General features: G+C 37.0%; 1 protein-coding gene across 1 annotated transcript in view; it reads right to left on the reverse strand.

Moving 5' to 3' along the window:
• Positions 1–19,512, reverse strand: part of LOC140151924 (uncharacterized) — a 242,981-nt gene that overhangs the window by 221,951 nt on the left and 1,518 nt on the right. The window contains exons 2-7 of the mRNA XM_072174233.1: positions 16,780–16,870; positions 15,845–15,947; positions 12,505–12,637; positions 11,561–11,709; positions 10,338–10,516; positions 7,120–7,327 (exon numbers count right to left, since the gene is read on the reverse strand). Coding sequence (XP_072030334.1) covers positions 7,120–7,327; positions 10,338–10,516; positions 11,561–11,709; positions 12,505–12,637; positions 15,845–15,947; positions 16,780–16,870 — 863 coding nt within the window. The remainder of the gene's footprint in view (positions 1–7,119; positions 7,328–10,337; positions 10,517–11,560; positions 11,710–12,504; positions 12,638–15,844; positions 15,948–16,779; positions 16,871–19,512) is intronic.

The following is a 19,512-nucleotide window of genomic DNA, read 5'->3' on the forward strand; positions in this document are numbered from 1 at the left end:
GATCAAATAGCATACGTTGACGCCATTCTGTCCTGTTAAGCCAAGGATTGTGAAACTGGGGAGGAACTCTTACCAATGTGATGAAAGATATATTTCAACAACATTATATAAACAGTGTGCTGTGAGTTTGAGAGAAACAACATTCCAACAACATCATCTGCACTTTCATGCCACTGGAATTTTTTTTAAAAATATATATAATTATATTAACAACATGTAAATAGATGTTTACATAGTAAATATGTGACCTGTTCTGACAAAACCAGGAACAAGTCGCATTTTTGACATTTCATGATTTGAATAAAAATGTAAGCATGGGACAATAAGCTTTAAAATGATACCAAAATTATATACATAACATCAATACTTTTTAAGATAATTAAGTAAATAATACCTTGGTTTTTTTTGCCACATTGCTAGTCTGAGTAATGTGCTAATTAGCTTGCTAAATACTTTCAAGGATTTGAAAGTCCACTCAGTCCCAAGGTCAAATACCATGAAAATAAGAATTCCAATTTTTTTTCTTAAAGGGAATATTATCTTTAAAGGTATATCACTCAAAAACATGCCTGGCGACTTGTTCCGGGTTTTGTTGGAGCTGGTCACAAATGTTTGTTTTTTTCATTATTGATTAGGTAAGAAAGAGACAAGAAATTTCTAAGTTATGAAAATGTGTCAGATATGATTTGAATTTTTAGAGTGACAAGGCTTTTACTTTTTTGTATAACGATATATTGATCTGTGTAGAATGAGACTAATGTACTAATAAGAATGCCTCATTTATTTATGTTAGGTCACCAAACACATTCCCTGAAACTTTTTTAATAAATCCAGTACATACAAGCACACAGCCTAAATACACATTCTCTCATCCTCTCCCTTTCTCTCTTTCCAGCTCACTTCCTCTTTTTCTACTGTAGCTTCCAATTGCATAGGTATTGTTCAAGTAGATATGCCAATCATGTTATTGGCTTCAAGATACTTGTTCACTCTGTAATATGTTAACCCTGAAAACAAAAAATGCTACGAGCATTTTGACACACTGCTGAAAACAAAAACCCTACAAGCATCTTGACACACTGTTGAAATTTTCCTGAAAAAAGATTTATTCACCTCTGAAATCGACATTTTCATGTACAATGCGTGTTCTTGCTCAAACTTATCCATGTGTAACAGTGCACCATTGGCATGCTTGGTTAATCAAATCAAATGTTTCATGACATGATTCTCATATGTCAAGGTAATCATGTATCGTACGTTAGATCCACCGGGATGAACAAAATTGACAACAGACAATTCCCCAGACATTTCTCACATCCTGTCATCTAGCGGTCCCTTATAAAACAGGATACTTTCACAAAGGTCGTAATATTGAGGTATTTTGTTTTTATTGCTGTTGATTTGAGATGTTTGCTTATATCGATTTCAAATTTGAGATGCTTGTTTTCATTAAGGGATCTGGAATGAGCTTGTTTTCATTAAGGGTATATACAGACGTTGAACAATATACGAAAAACAAACAAATTTGGATTTTTGCATGTTATTTTTAATCTTCACTTGTATTTATGTTTACAGCTTGAAGATAACTCAATATTGTAATAAGTGAAAATAAAAATAACCTTGAAATTTAGAAAGTGTCTTGACTATACTACTTTAAGCCCCAATTACTCTCTCAAATTGTATGCATGAAGTGATAACAAAATACCAGAGCATATACATTTCCTAAGAGAAACAAAATGTAAACTACTGTAAAACACTTTAATTTTGCGGGTACTTTATTTCGCGAATCGGGTATATTCGCCATTTTCGCGAGTACTTAATTTCGCGAATCCAGGATTTTGAATTTCAAGTCAAAGTTTCCAAATTCTTATCTCTGCATGGCCAGAAGCTTAAGTGAAAATTAGCCTTACTTTGCTGGGTATTTCCGCCTTACCTTCGCAAAATTGAATGTTGGGATATCTGTCAAACGAAATATGGCCATTTTTTTGTAGGAAATAACATGCAAGCTATGATAAAATTACGAAATACTTTTGCCCAATCAACCAATGCCATTATGGCCCATCATGGGGGCGGCCATTTTGTTTCACAAACTTTCATTTCTGTCTCATAATATTTTATTAAAATTACTTCTAAGCAATTTAAAATATCTTTTTAAAAACAAATGAAAATAATATTTTGGAGCGTTGTTTAGAGTGTTATAACATGAGAAAACAAAGTTCAAAACAAAAATAAAATGTTCTGATTGAACGAGGACGGGCATAATTGATTTGATCGATTGATAATTGGTCATTATTTTCTATGCAGCAAATGGATAAACAAAAACAGATATCAATTACGCGATTTTCTAGGGAGTTTTATGTGGAGGTTCAATGCTTTGTGGAATTTATATGATCCTTATGAGGCTATTTTGATGATGTTTCAAGGTAAATAAATGATCTACTAATGAAAATTATGTCACATAGTCACAAAATAACTTTGAGGTGAATTCTGTAATGGAAGTTGCTCGAGTTGGGTTGTCAAATTCGGAACCAGTGTGCAAATTGTCTGTGATAAAATTCGCAAGTATTTAATTTTGCGAATCAAAAGCGCTCGCGAAATTCGCGAAATTAAATACCTCGCGAAATTAAGTGGTTTTACAGTATTTTTAAACCCCATGCTGTTAAAACAACATATGTGACATGATCAAGGGAAATGAGTCACATGTCGGCAATTTTTAATTAGAAGCTTTTTACATCATTTGGATGCAAACCCGTCAAAACCTCGGACATCTGGTTAATGATCAATTTATCAATGGCTGAAAACAATATATAACAAAAGAATTTGAACACTCTTTTTTGCAAATATCTCAAAAACAATATTAGCGACATCTGACTCATTTCCCTTGATCATGTCACATAAATATATGTATCTCATTTATGAAGCACTAGGTTCCTTGATTCAATGGACATGGTCACACTGAAAGGATTATGACACTTGTGAAAAAAATATGAATCATTCCCGGTGGGTGGAAGTATGGACCTTCTGCTAACACGAATGGACTTGCCCATAGTTCGACACTAGTGCAATATTGTCTGATATAGTAGTGTATTTTTAATGTGTATTTTTAAAGTGTCTTTCTCAGGGCAATATATGGGTCTTCGGGTATGGACGGTCAGCCCTGTGGTGTCCTGGGCGCATGTGGTTCGATGGACCTTTCTCCTTAGATGGGGTGCTGCTGGGGACTGTGACTGGTAAGGGGCTTGGAGAGGATCAATTACTGTTGTTGTCTCCCTGCTCCCTGACCAGCCTGTGGCCCTACCAGTGCCATGGTCGGGGTGGGGTCCTGCGGCCTGCATGTGGCTGGGAGTCTACTCCGGCTGTCCCGCCTGACCCTGATCCACTCTTTTTGCCGATTACCTTTTTAAATCTGTGTGCTAGTTTTTTACTATGTATATTATTGTTCCTTCTGTATTTTTATATGTTGTATCTTGTGTATTTAAATGTTAGCCTTGTGCCACCTGGGCACCTTGGGAGAACAATGCCAGTGCATTGAAAGGTTTACCCAGAATAAGAATGAAATAAATAAATAAATAAATAAATCATGTGACATACAAGGGCTGAAAATGCTTTGTTTGATTTTATAAGCCAAAATGTGCACTAATTAGGTTAACTATAAAGTGGTTATAATAGATGTTTGGGCTCCTCATAATCAAGATCTCATTTACCAAATTGAAGCGAATCAGCGTCGAGCAGTCCATTTCATTAAAAATGATTACAGTAGAAAAACCAGTGTCACCGAACTTATGAAGGACTTACACATGAGCAGCCTACAGGACAGAAGGAAAATTGATCGTTTGACCATACTTCACAAAGCCAGAGAGGGTCACCTGGCCATTCCAGTGCAAAAGATACTTCGCCCACCCCACCGCCTCACCAAACGAAGTTATACAAATAGCTACCAAGAACTACAAGTCAACAAGGACGTATATAAATATTCATATTATCCCAGAACAATTAAGGACTGGAATTCACTCCCAGCTTCTTTAACGCAACAGCAAGACTCTAAATTATTCAAGCAAAGCATCAAAGACCACTTTTGTGGCATGTAAAGCAGTCCTCGAAGCGCACAACACTAATCCTTGTCATTTCACCCCACCTGGGGCTTTGATGAGTATCACCGTAAGAGTAAGAGTAAGTACTTTGTAATGCAGTTTGGACTCTTATGTCTAGTGATGAGTACCTCCAATGAAGCACTATAGTTGGGGAGTGGTGATCAAGGTCATTTTGATCACATCAATGTTTGTGTTTATCGTAAGCTATTGAAAAATAAGTTCTTGAAAACACATAACAATTTTTAAGGTACTGTATAGCAGCGTTTTACTCAAACCACTCCATTTTTCTTATGTGTGTCTATTGTCTATTACATTTTTTAAAAATCACAATTTCAAATTATTCTCTCTCACTGTAGGTAGATATTATCAGGCCAGTAAAACATATCAAGCTTTCAGCTTTAAGTCATTAAATATACAATCCTGTATTCAAAGCTAAAACATGGGACTACTTTCTTCACACAAGATGTTTGGCCAATAGTCTACTGCAATACCCCCACTACCACTTAAATTAAACATAACCTAATCTTTGAATTCCTTGAATGAGGGCACTATAGCATAATATAATACAGTGAAGAACTGTGAAATACAAGTGCAGTGAATGTAAACAATCACTTAAAGCCTTAATGTACAATTTCCGTCAAATTTTGATTTTGTTATTCTTTATTCAAAATGTTGAAATAATATTAGTAATAACTGACGGGAAGGGTTGCTGTCCATTTTAGGTTGAAATAACAAGGTAAAGTGAAAGAAACCACACTGGTTATTTTGGCCATTTAACACACAGTTCTATGGGAGGACATATTATCATAATTTTTAAATTATGATAATATGTCGAACTTTGCTCTGTTGACCTACAAAGACAACATATTTGGCTGATTCCATTTAGGTGCAAGTTGGGACATATGTAAACATTACAAATATGCAAAAAAATCAGGTTTGAAATTTTTTTACCAATTTCATATTATAAGATCGTACATTATGGCTTTAACTTTGCATCTTTAAGGTGATAATCTTATGCTCTTCTTTGTAATGTTTGTAATAAAAATGAAATGAAAGTGAAAAAAAACCATCAACGAATTACTGGAAGAAAATCTCTGAAATAATACCTTTGAATCCATCAGAAAAATTTAAGGACTAAACGATGGAAAAAATCCACCCTTTTATGGACAGATGTACTTTTCAAGTAGGGTCGGTCAGTCAGGGTTTTTTTTCAGACTAAATTGACCCTACAATATCACTCACCGAAAGCTTGAAAATTCTGTGAACAATTTGATTTTGATGTTTTGAATTTTTTTTCAAAACTTTCAAGTCAAGTCAATAAATTTGGCAAAAAAACCCTGCTGATTTTACATGATTTTGGCAAGATTAAAAAAACCAAAAAAACACAATTTTCCAAAATGTAAAATCTGGGTCAGCCAGGCCCATGAAACAGGTTTTTTACACAGCCTTACCTTATTTACAATTTGAACTCCATTTGGCTTACCTGAGTCACAAGTTAAACTCTAATAATTGTACATGTTATTTACTGAAGACAGCAGATGAAGTTAGTCACAAGTTGAACTCCATTTGTACATGCTATCTACTGAAGACAGCAGATGAAGTTAGTCACAAGTTGAACTCCATTTAAACTCCGTTTGTACATGCTATCTGCTGAAGAAAGCAGATGAAGTTAGTCACAAGATGAACTCCATTTGTACATGCTGTCTACTGAAGACAGCAGATGAAGTTAGTCACAAGTTGAACTCCATTTAAACTCCATTTGTATATGCTATCTACTGAAGACAGCAGATGAAGTTAGTTACAAGATGAACTCCACTTGTACATGCTATCTACTGAAGACAGCAGATGAAGTTAGTCACAACAAGACTCCATTCGTGCATGCTATCTACTGAAGACAGCAGATGAAGTTAGTCACAAGATGAACTCCATTTGTACATGCTATATCTATTGAAGACAGCAGATGAAGTCAGTCACAAGTTGAACTCCATTGGTAAATATTTTATCTTTTGAAGACAGCAGATGAAGTTAGTCACAAGTTGAACTCTATTTGTATATGCTATCTACTGAAGACAGCAGATGAAGTTAGTCACAACAAGACTCCATTCGTACATGCTATCTACTGAAGACAGCAGATGAAGTCAGTCACAAGTTGAACTCCATTGGTAAATATTTTATCTTCTGAAGACAGCAGATGAAGTTAGTAACAAGTTGAACTCCATTTGTACATGCTATCTACTGAAGACAGCAGATGAAGTTAGTCACAAAACTCTATATGCTATCTACTGAAGACAGCAGATGAAGTTAGTCACAAAACTCCATTTGTATATGCTATCTACTGAAGACAGGAGAAGAAGTTAGTCACAAAACTCTATTTGTATATGCTATCTACTGAAGACAGCAGATGAAGTTAGTCACAAAACTCCATTTGTATATGCTATCTACTGAAGACAGCAGATGAAGTTAGTCACAAAACTCTATTTGTATATGCTATCTACTGAAGACAGCAGATGAAGTTAGTCACAAAACTCCATTCGTATATGCTATCTACTGAAGACAGCAGATGAAGTTAGTCACAAAACTCCATTCGTATATGCTATCTACTGAAGACAGCAGATGAAGTTAGTCACAAGTTGAACTCCATTTGTACATGCTATCTACTGAAGACAGCAGATAAAGTTAGTCACAAAACTCCATTTGTATATGCTATCTACTGAAGACAGCAGATGAAGTTAGTCACAAAACTCCATTTGTATATGCTATCTACTGAAGATACGGAATCATTATTTTCACACCTACTAATATACGTACATCCCACAGAATTAGAGAAGTACCCCCAATACGCAAAAGTAAGCAACACTGGTACGAGACAAATTAGTAAATGGTTACATTCAGACAAACAGAAGACTATTTTGTTCACATTTCATAGTGAATTGCACTGAAAAACATGAATTTCGCAGAGAAAATGAAATTGCGCGGAGAAAGGAAAATTTCGCGGCGCAAAAATTTTGCTGGCCTGCTCATCACTTACCTGTTCAGTGTCTTTGATGTACTGTCCAAGTTCTGCCACTGTCATTGGTTCCTGTACACTTGCTAAACGAATCCTTACTTTGGTGGGATCTTGATTGACGATAAATATGCTATGACCAGGAGGCAAGAACTGGGTGAAACTACACAGAAGTTCTCTTTGACCATGGAAGAGTGATGCTGTTTCCAAGAGTAGCTCTGGTAAGCTGATGCTGGGGTAGAAATGATATCGTACACGAAAACAGGATATCAACATCTTATATGTTTCAGAAATATTAGCCATCATTGAAAAGAAATCAAGAAACACCTTAAAAATTATCCATGCTTTCCTATATGTTTCTGTACAGATAAGTACTTTAGAAAATCAGGACATTTTCTGAAACAGATATGACTGATTCTTTGACTGTCATTGATTAAGTTTTGTTTTGCAAGTTATGCAATGCTAGCTATGGCCAATATATATCAAGGCTTACTTTGCAGGTGTGTGTACAATTTTGGCATGAAGATGAAATATGACTGCACACCACGAATCAGCCGTAAAGTCGGCTCCCGGTCAATTTTATTTTACTTTGTGTTTAGAAAATATATATCATAAGCTTTAAAATGGTATATCATTTGACTTCAAATGATATCCAGAAGCGGGGTTATGGTTTGTTGAACTATGTTCCTTCAACAAAATTGTACCTTTTCTCGGTTCTACATGTGTGGTGTGTCTCTTTTTCCACATTTCTGGTAATAAATATCAAACAGTCATAATTGGCGGTCATTTCAAATCATCCCCAAGTCAACGAGATTCAGGAATGTCCTTTCATTGTTAATTGTTGGTTATACATACCTAGACAAAATACAATGCTTTGTAACCCACCACTTGAACAGGATTTAGCCAAAGTAAACAAAGACAAGAACTATTTAAGGATTCTAGAGAAATAGGTAGAAGCTTATTATCCTCTTCAGCAATAGGATTATTGATTGGTTTAAACAGTGTTTGATGAGATACTTGTCGCACCAAATTGAATACGACCTTCATGCACATTTTACACTGTAACTCAGAATACAATTTATGGACTTTACGGCTCATTCAGTAGTGTCCAGTCACAAATGGGGAAATCATTATTGTTCCTCAAGTTTCTTCTTTTTTTTTTATAAAATGGTAGAGTGAACAATAGCCCATGAGGAGTGACACAGGTCAAGAACTTATATAGGCACATAGGCACTATAAAAGACAACCACATGGGTCAATCAGTGGTTCACAGTAGCTTAGAGGGGGATTGCTGGCCCCCTCACCCCAGATACACACCTAAGTGCTGCGGTGGGGGTGTGCACTATACATGACCTAAACTGAAAGCATCCTGAGATTCAGAACAGTTCGGGCATCCAGATGGCAGACGATACCACTCGGTCAAGGATAGGGTGGTCAGTGCTTTAGGTTAGGGCTCATATTGAAATTCCCTTACACAGGAAGGTGTGTGCCATCCTGCAGCTTTCCTGTGCTAGCCTTCTTTTGTTAAAATCCTGGGCAGGGTGTATCACTGATGCATATAATCCATCCGTTTTATGACCGAGCTTTCCTGAGGCGCACACTTAGCGAGGGGAATCCTGCCTTCTTTCTGTGTGAAAACGTGGTAGGGTATTTCAATATGAGCCCTTACACCCCTCATTATACCCTCTACCCTCTGGTAATAAGTTTAAAATGTTTTATAGCCATACTTTTTCAAAACATTTATTTCGGGCATTTCTGGTGCAAAGTGCAAGTTGAAGGATTATACCTATATTTTTTTATTATTTTCAATTTACATTTTGAATACTCTAATACTTACATGGCTTCTTTATACTTCTTCAATACTCTCATACTTCTTCAATACTCAAACACATACATGGCCTCTTTATATTCTTCAATACTCAAATACTTCCTTGGCATCTTTATATTCTTCAATAATCTAATACTTACAAGGCTTCTTTAAACTTCTTCTAAGAAAAATTTCTTTGGAACTTTCACTCAATATTGGTTGGATATATCCCGACTGCAGAGGGTGTATTTTCAGTATGGAAAGGATCTTCAAGACTCTCATACTTTTTCAATACTCAAATACATACATAGTCTCTTTATTTACCTTCTTCAATACTCTAATACGTATGTAGATTCTCTGTACTTCTTCAATACTCTAATACGTATGTGGATTCTCTGTACTTCTTCAATACTCTAATACGTTCACAAAATGGCTGGTCGAGTATTCCTTGTATCAAGTACGACCAGTCTGGCCGAGTATTCCTGAGGGGGAGCATGTCAAGGAGGTATATGTCAAGTGCGTTAGTGTTATAGAACTGACGGGGAAGTCCTCTTTTGGTCTATACGCTAGTATGCTCGCCTCAGGGTCGTGGGTTTGAGTCCCGGCAGGACCGGAAGTGGCTCGAGAAGGCGCAGGATATTTCCGTGCGGGGTTTGTGAAACTCTAATACTTACATGGCCCCCTTTATACTTATTAACTACTCTAATACTTACGTGGCTTCTTTATACTTCTTCAATACTCTAATACTTACATAGCCCCTTTATACTTCTTCAATACTCTAATACTTACATGGCCCCTTTATACTTCGTAACTACTCTAATACTTACGTGGCTTCTTTATACCTCTTCAATACTCTAATACTCACATGACCCCTTTATACTTCTTAACTACTCTAATACTTACGTGGCTTCTTTATACCTCTTCAATACTCTAATACTTACATGGCCCCTTTATACTTCTTAACTACTCTAATACTTACGTGGCTTCTTTATACCTCTTCAATACTCTAATACTTACATGGCCCCTTTATACTTCTTAACTACTCTAATACTTACGTGGCTTCTTTATACCTCTTCAATACTCAAATACTCACATGACCCCTTTATACTTCTTAACTACTCTAATACTTACGTGGCTTCTTTATACCTCTTCAATACTCTAATACTCACATGACCCCTTTATACTTCTTAACTACTCTAATACTTACGTGGCTTCTTTATACCTCTTCAATACTCTAATACTTACATGGCCCCTTTATACTTCTTAACTACTCTAATACTTATGTGGCTTCTTTATACCTCTTCAATACTCAAATACTCACATGACCCCTTTATACTTCTTAACTACTCTAATACTTACGTGGCTTCTTTATACTTCTTCAATACTCTAACACTTACATGACCCCTTTATACTTCTTAACTACTCTAATACTTACGTGGCTTCTTTATACTTCTTCAATGCATCTGTAAATTGCTTCCTGATATCAGGTGTGTCTTGAAATGCCCTCACAATGGTGTTTATATACCGACTTGCTTTCTCTTTACTCTTGTTAGCCCCTTTTTCTACTTGGTGTGTTTGTGCTTTAACTACTGCTACAGGAGTTTTACACACAGACTGTAAAGCAAAAAACAAATCAATTTTGTGGTAAAGTTAAAATCACGACTGCCTATAGTGGAAATTCCAATTGAATGAACGCAGCTTTCAATAGATTTTTTGCGTGCACTTCGTGAAGTATGCTAGCGTGTGCGACTGTGCGTGAGTAACGCGGAAGAGAATCTAACCATGCCAACGCACTTGTGATTGGTTAGCACTGTATCCAAGGTCGTGCGTTCGCGTTGTAATTTGAAATACGCGATATACGATCGCGGTTGGATCAATTACAACTGTTGAAAGCTGCATTCATTCAATTGGAATTCCTACTATAGTGAGTAATCTCGTTTCATCAATAATCTCTATTGCACAATCTTGAACACTTGAGAATGTTCTTGCAATTTTATTGGTTCTTACCTGTGTGATATGACACGATATGACACACTTTAGCGTGTGCGTGTCAACGCGATACTAGTACGCGCTATTTGAACCAATCGGAGGTGCATAGAGACAATGGGACTGATCGATTCTAAACCCTAGGAAACTCCTTGTAAATGTAGGATTCAACTTGATTAGAATTTGGTATATTTATGATTAATATATTTATTTGAATTGAAGTTTTTAAAAATGAGAATAAAGGTATTGTTCTTAGCCGCTGTCGTGCATCTATCGTCTCATATAACACGCGACATCATTATATTTGGCAACTCGGCTTCGCGATAGATGCACTCCAGCGGCTAAAAACAAAACCTTTATTCTCTAAAAATTACTTATGTACAATCATAACATACAAAGATTTCTGTACATGGATACACCCACCCAATACATATGCACAAAATTGCATATATTTAACAAAGTGGTTCGCGAAAAAAATTTTGACAGAGAAGATATCTTAACATCCCACAATGCATCTCTTCCCTGCAATGATTTGCTTATCAGTGCAACATGGGCTGGTAGTGACCAACAAAGAAAAGAGGGTTGAGGTATTTCTTCTTGTCAACATCGAATCATGTTGCACTGAATAGCAAATCAGTACAAGGAAGAAATGCATTGTGGGAAGCCACACACCTGTCTATTCGGTGGTGAAGACACTTTCTTCATTGGTGAGGCATCCCCTATTGGAGTCTTTGGTTCCACAAAGGTAGGTGAATCTAGCTGTATTGTTACAGGCCCATCATTTTGAATATGAACCTGCATGTATGCTCCAAATTTACCATCTGCAGAGGGAAGAAAACATGATAATATTTATTGACCAGAAATCACTTCAATAAATTATACATACAATTATTCATTTATTTTTTGAAAAGAATAAATCCTCTGCTTTGATCCGATTGTTCAAGACCTCATCACCAATTCCAATTCTGGTTACGATCTCAATGATACCAAATTCATCACTACTCCATTTGCTGATGATTTCTGCCTGATCACAAGACTAAGAGTATCCATCAATGTTTTATTAACTGCATCACAGACCATTGTTCCTCAATGGGTCTCAAATTAAAGCCTTCTAAATGCAGATCGTTATCCCTTTTATTTGACATTGCAGGTGTTGAGGTCCCAACTGCTGAATATGATTCTCACATATTTCTTGGTTCTCTCATTACTTTTCGTAACAATTTCTCAGATATTTTTGAGTACCTCAACACAAGGCCAAATTTTCTTCTGCCCTAGGGAATATGGTGACTTTTGCTCATAAAGTATATGAACTATGCACTCTATGAAGAGGTTACAGATAATGAAAAAACCCTGTAGCTCCAGGCAACCGATACACAAATTTATCGGACAGCTAGGTTATGTACAAAAATCATGTATTTTTTATGTTTTCTAATGTTTTTCCATGCAGTGCTTTATTTTATACTGTTATTGTCCACACTACATGATCCTACGATCTGTCCAGGCTTATTGTAATTCTTTATTGTTTAACATGTTTAAGAACAAACAACATGGTTATGCCAGTAAAACACAGTTTCCACAAAGGGAAATGCAGACCTTATACAGGGGCACTAACTTACCCTTAATCTTGGCAGGATCATAATCTTTTCTCAATATATCAAGAAACTCATTATAGAACTGTTCAGATTCTTCTCCACCCATAGCACTATGAAAGTCTGGTTTATTGCCTTTCATAATGGTGTACAAAGTGAACTGCAAGTAAACAAAGTAGTATAAAAAATAATCACATTATTAGCAAAGATTATATTTTTAACAAAGTATCCATTACAAACTAACCAATTAAAAACAGGTATCACAGATATCGCTCATTCTACAAAATCGGGTGCCAATAGCCCTTTTCCCATTCTTTGGTCCACAAACACTTTGTCGAGCATTTAGGGCATCAAATATGTTGTTTTCCTGGTAGAACTCAATGAGATCTACACGGACATATATAGTTTTCCATACTTTAAATGCTTTCTTCAGCCTGATTAACCCTTGCAAAGGCTCGCAAATTGCTAAAAACGCGTTTCCACTGCTCAAGTGTCAAATCTGACCCTTAATATTTTCTTTGAATAAATGCGATTTCTTTACATATTTGTTGTTTTTTAATTAGATAACGCACCATCATATTGTTTATCAACATACTTTTTAGTGAGTATAACGTCTTTGTGTAATTCTAAAATAAATTGCACTTTCCACCAAAACGCTGTGAGCTACGTTACCCCTTTTTAACACACGTTATTGGAAAGAAGTAGAACAGAGGTATCAACGTAGTTTGCGGTTTTTGAAAGGAAACACTCCTATAGGTTTTTAAAAATCACAGTAAAAATCGTGATGCTGTAGCATTTTTGGCATAGAAATTTTGTAAACATTGAAATTTTGACCGACCATGTTAAGACTGGTGAGCTACATTACCAGAATTCCATAGTATGCACTTGTATAACAAGTACTTCCTAATAATATGTGATAGGTAACAGTGATCGAACCCCATTTATATTAGAATTAACCGACATAACGCTCTAACGTTCGCAAATCACATCAAAAACATTAAAAACCCGTGAACTACGTTACTGTGAGCTACGTTACACACTCATTTAAGCATCTTTAAAACTTCTATGAAATGGTGAAATCGGTGTCACATTTCACTCAAGTGATCTTTCGTTTGCTTTTTATGACCTTGGATTAAGTAAAACCAGCCCATTTTGTAGCCGGTAACGTAGCTCACACCACCTTGAGTTTTAGTGTTAAAAAACATCATGACTTCCTGAAAGAAAAATATACAAGGTGTTGGCAATCTTTTACATCTGAAAGAAGTGATACATTTACTCTTAAAAAACACAAAAAGCAGGTCTTTTTGAACAACTTTTATTTTTTCTATTTTTACAATGGATTGGCACCCGATTTTGTAGAATGAGCGATATATATGCCTATCAAAGATAATGTGCTATATTGTGAGCTGCTGTTAGTTTAAAAACTAATCATATTGTTGCAGTAATTGTCCAGATACAAGTTTTAACATAAAGAAATACCCTAAGATTATTTCTTTACTTTCCATTTCAATGGTATGATTGACTCAAGACTTATAAAATGACCTTTTATTGTGTCATGTGTCAGAATAGCAAAAAAAGAAATGGCCAATTAATTCGGTACATAATTTAAGGTGGTACTACACCCTTTGATAAATTTGTGACTATTTTTACATTTTTCTCAAAAAATAATAACACACTGGAAACAAAAAATGTATATTGGCACTCATTCTATTCCGGGGAGTATACTATATTTATTGGAGGGGTATAATGTAAGCTAATAAATGGAAGGGTCCAAAATGAGCAATAACCTTTATTTACAACTTCAGGAATCATGGTTTTAGGACATAAACGGTGGTATGAGTAATACTGATACCACTTAACTTTAAAAAAAATATGTTTGCCTGTAGTTTTACCCTGTTTAAAGGTATTATTATCAATATTTTGCATAATATGCAGATGGGGCGAATCTGCCCTGGGAGTCCGCCTGGGGAAAACACAGGGTGAACTTGCCCCTCCACATACAGGATGGACTTGTCCCAACAGTACTTTTTTCTTTCCCTCATGTTATATGCCTACTGAACACAAAATGTTGATCTTTTAATTACATAATATGTTGGGCAAAACGTTCACCTTTCGAATAAATATAAGAACAAAAACCATCTCGACAAGGTCTTGAGATTATTACAATATTACTAATTCTAAAAAAGTAAACTTTCTTGACTCGGAAACAGGTTTTTGATGATAATGGCTAGATGTCTCAGACTGTCTTGTTTTCTTAGGTACTTAGCTGTGATGTGTGCCAGCTAATTACATCATCAAGGTATTTTCCCAGCAGTCACAAGATCAGAAACATGTGATTGTCGGACTTGTCCCGATGCCGGACAATATTAACTTTTTACTATCCAAGTGCAGACTGACCTGATACCGCCAACTGTGGTCAGTAGCTATAACATATTCTGTTTTAGATATAGAAACACCATCTATGATGAACTGTAGACATCCGTGGGTGCTGAGTGTCATCCGTTACACAGAGATTTCTCATTTGTTTGTCCTAATTTGCTGTAGTTTATAACAACAACAACAACAACAAGCAGCTTTTATATAGCGCCGTAACATGAGCAAAACACGACCTCGGCGCTTTACAGAAAAAAATATCTTAAACTACACATCTTACATTACTAATTTAAACAAATAAACAAAGCAGCATGAAACATGGGGGGAAGAAATTAGTCCGGGAATAAATGAGTTTTTGTTTGGCTCTTGAAAGAAGCAACTGTGATAGAGTTTCTGATGACATTTGGTAAAGTGTTCCATAACATTGGGGCAGCATTTGTGAAAGCGCCGATCCCCTTGAGTAGTGAAAGTTCTGTTGACAACAAGGCGAGGTTGGTCGTGCCCGGAACGCAGGTTGACAGACGGAATGTAAATGTGAAGGAGTTCAGTGAGGTAAATGGGGGCTTCATTGTGCAGGCACTTGTAAGCAAGCAGAAGGGTCTTAAATATGATTCGCTGTTTGACTGGCAACCAGTGCAGCTCTTGAATCAGAGGAGAAGTGTTCTCACGTCTGCTTGCCCGGAAAATGAGACGTGCAGAGCGGTTCTGGATCTTTTGAAGCTTCTGTATGTCTTTGGCTGTGATGTTAATAAGCAAAGAGTTGCAGTAGTCCAATCTGGATGTTATTAGCGCTCGGACTGCTTGCTCGCAAGTGTCTTTGTCAATGAAACGACGGATTCTATTGATATTGCGGAGATGATAGTTAGTGGAGCTAGATATGGAAGCAACCTGAGCGGTCATTGACATGTCGGACTCAAACTTGACACCGAGGTTCTTATAAACACCCACCACAAACCGACAAACAAAACAAATACCCAAACAGATCATTGTTTACCTGGCTAACACAGAGTATTTCAAGTTGTTTATCCTTGACACTTTTGTTCCACCTTTTCCCATTGTCATCATCGAATACCCTCAGATTGAGAATCTTTCTGGCTCTAAAATAAAATTGATACACATAATATTATTATTAGTTCATTATACCAATCATAAATGAATAAGCTTTTAAAGTTTTAAATAGATCAATAATACTTATTCATTCTGTGCCCTATTTTAGGCAACAATTGAAGTCCAATATGCCCTTTAACATCTTCCCCAACCTCCAAGATTGAAATCTAGCATAATGTTGACTTGTGCATCATTTTGACATAATGATCAGTAACCGAGATGCAATCTATACATACTAAGGGGTGGTGCAATAATTATGTGTACCCCGGGGGTGAATTCTCAAAATGGTCTGCCAAAATCGCTTGCCCCCCCCCTTTGGCCGTGCCAAAAACCCTTTGCCCCCCCCTTTCGACGTGCCAAAAACCTTTGCCCCCCCCCTTTGACGTGCCAAAAAATCTTTGCCCCCCCCCCTTACACATGCAAGATTTTGGGGAACCCGAATTTAAAACCTTAAATTGTCTTAACATATAATGCGAGCAGGAAATTTTGCATATTTGGACGCGTTTGTAACGTTTTCCTACGCCTTTTTAGGGCGTAATATAGAAACGGTGCCCAAAATATCTGTGCCAAAATTGCTTTCCCCCCCTTTCGACCTGCCAAAAATCGCTTGACCCCCCCTTTCGACCTGCCAAAAATGCTTGCCCCCCTTTGGCCTGCCAAAAATCTTTGCCCCCCTATAATTCACCCCGGGGTACACATAATTATTGCACCACCCCTAACACTATCACAGTGTTGAGGAAGTTATCAAACACCCTGTATTCGAGGAAGTTATCAAGCACCCTGTATTCCACCAAATTCACGGAATGAAAGCTATATACTTACATGTAATCTCTTTCTTTAGGGGTATCATCTCTTGATATTCCAATTAGCACACACAGTCCACGGCCAATAGAACTTATCAACTCATCACCAACTGAAATGAAATGAAGCAAGTTTATAGATATACAATGTACACGGGACATTTGGTGCACTTTATACTAATCGCCATTGTGTTCGTTTTAATTGTGCTCTCCAGTAGTATCTCTTAGCATCTTACATGGCAGGCTTCATGAACTCCATGCCTGAACTATGAGGGGGGGGGGCACTCAACACAAATGACCATACGGGTATGCTCCCCCGGAAAGACCCCCTTTTTGGATTTTGCAGCTGCGAAAGAATCCTATACTTGGCCAAAATAGAGCTCCGAAAGACCCTTGATTTTGATAATTTCAGCTCTAAAAGACCCCAAAATTGCTCAATACTCATATTTCTGGGGTTTTTTTCAGGCGATTTTCAACCAAAAAGCAAAGAAAGACCCTTGATTTTGACTGTTCGCAGCTCCAAAAGCCCCCATTTTACCAGTACGCCATCAGCTCCCAAAGAGCCACCGTCTCAAAATTCCAGGGAGCATACCCATCAAAACCAAATTTTTTTGATGGGATCCCCCGGGCATCCTGGTCAATGATTTTGACCTGATCTGTGCATGGGAACGTTAAACGCATGTACCGTTAAATGCACGCAGATCCGTTAAACGTTTAGCAATTGTGGTAAACGTGTAACACGCAAGTCATTTTCAACCTTCAATTTTCCATTTTTCAATACTAATCAACAGTTGAAAGTAACAAAATCTGAAGATGATCTTAATAATTTACACAAACATTCATTATTTAACACTAATACGTCAAAATAATGCATAGTGTCTGACATGTTTGGGCTGTTGACTTCGCGAATTTTACCTTACATTGTATGTACGGCGCCATTGGCAGTACTAACATATTCTGTTAGAAATTCCGGTTTTGCACCTATCGTATATTCATGAAATCTTGCCGCCAGACGGGCTGGATCAATGCGTGTTAATACGTTAAATGCACCCATCACTGATGCGTTAAACGTTTAGGAAAATAAACGGAATAACCCGTCCCTACTAGCATCCCTGGTGTGAAGCGCTACAGGAGAAGGTTTGTGTTTGTACTCACAACTTCTGACCCCTAGAGGTCGTTTAGTTTCACCGATGCAGGCATAGTCAGGGCCGTCACTAGACCATTTTCTCACGAGATGACCCACCTCATTTACAGCCGGTTTCTGTCATCAAGTCGTGTTCGCGATACAGCCATGTTGCACTCTGAGGGCGAGACTAATTGGTGACGTTGATAACAACGAGTAAACAAAATGGCTGGGAAAACTGAGAAAGTCGCGTCTTTTAAAAAGTGTTTCATTGTGACGATCAGAAACCTCAAAAAACTTTTTTTGACCACGCTGGATATGCTAACGATATACAGGTACATTGAAGGATATAAATTGGATGGTAAATAAGCCAAATATTGCAAGAAATCTACTCGCTAGAATCCTAGCGAGCTCGCAAAAAAAGTACCGTCCATGCTAGTCCGAATAATCAGACCCAGAACAAAATATTAATTTCTGACATGATCGTGTTCTGAGTCTGAACTGTTTCCAGTCGAAATCTTGATGCCAAATTGGACAAAAGAAGCACATGGTCCTACTTCACAGTTTTTTAATCCCCTATTCATGTTGCGTGAATCACTCTATTGTGGACCATCTATAATCTGCCCTCCCATGGCAAAAGGAAGTATGGGACAAATTGATGTTATTGAGATATGGGGCAAAAACCAGATTTTCCTTGATTTATTAAATATTTTACGTAATATTCATACTATATGGTGTGCTGGTATGTTAAATCAGTGTACCTTATCAACTAGTATCAATTTCCTTAAAACAATGATTAATTATTTACATAAAATCATCACAAATTTCCAATTGTATGTCCCATACTTCCTTTTGTGGTGGTTTTTCGCCAAATGCCCTATACTTTGTGTGTACAAATCTAAGGAAGCAAGTATTATTTTTTCGATTTACCTACTTTTTGAAGATATAACTTAGCCAAACTTTTATTAAACAAAAAGATAGGGGTATAAACAGTTAATTTAAGCCAAAAAAGGCATTTTGAAAAAAATGTCCCATACTTCCTTTTGTCATGGGAGGGCAGTATTGAACGTGGTGTCTGGTGTTTGGGTGAAGGTGGTCATTGAGCGCTGATTTGAAGGATGCTATTGTGGAACAGTTGACAATGTGAGCTGGGAGTTTATTCCACTCTGGTATGGTTGTTGGGAAAAAAGACTGCTTGTGTCTTGGCTGGATGAGTTTCTGTTGGTGACCCCGTGTGTTTCTGGTGTTCAACTTGGCATAATTTGAAATGGGTACAATTCCACGATATGGTTGATCATCTTGTATAACATGGTGATCCGCTGTAATTTTCGTCTTGACTCCAGTGGTTGCCAGTCAAGATCCCTGAGAAGTTTAGTTACTGTAACTGTCCCTGGTTCTCTACTGTATTCTGATTTACAAAATCTTGCTGCCTGTCTTTGAATACTATTGAGGGAATATTATTGTTCTTTTGAAGGTATGGGTTCCAGGCTGTAGAAGCATATTCTAATAAAGGTTGAACAAGTGAATGATACGCTGTTTCTTTGATGGTTGAGTTACAGCTCCATAGGTTGCGTCGAACCACATTCAGGACACGCTGTGCCTTTTTGACGGTGTCTTGTGTGTGAAGAGTCC

The sequence above is a fragment of the Amphiura filiformis genome, chromosome 5 (assembly GCF_039555335.1).
Source record: "Amphiura filiformis chromosome 5, Afil_fr2py, whole genome shotgun sequence".
In the NCBI taxonomy this organism is placed as follows: Eukaryota; Metazoa; Echinodermata; class Ophiuroidea; order Amphilepidida; family Amphiuridae; genus Amphiura; species Amphiura filiformis.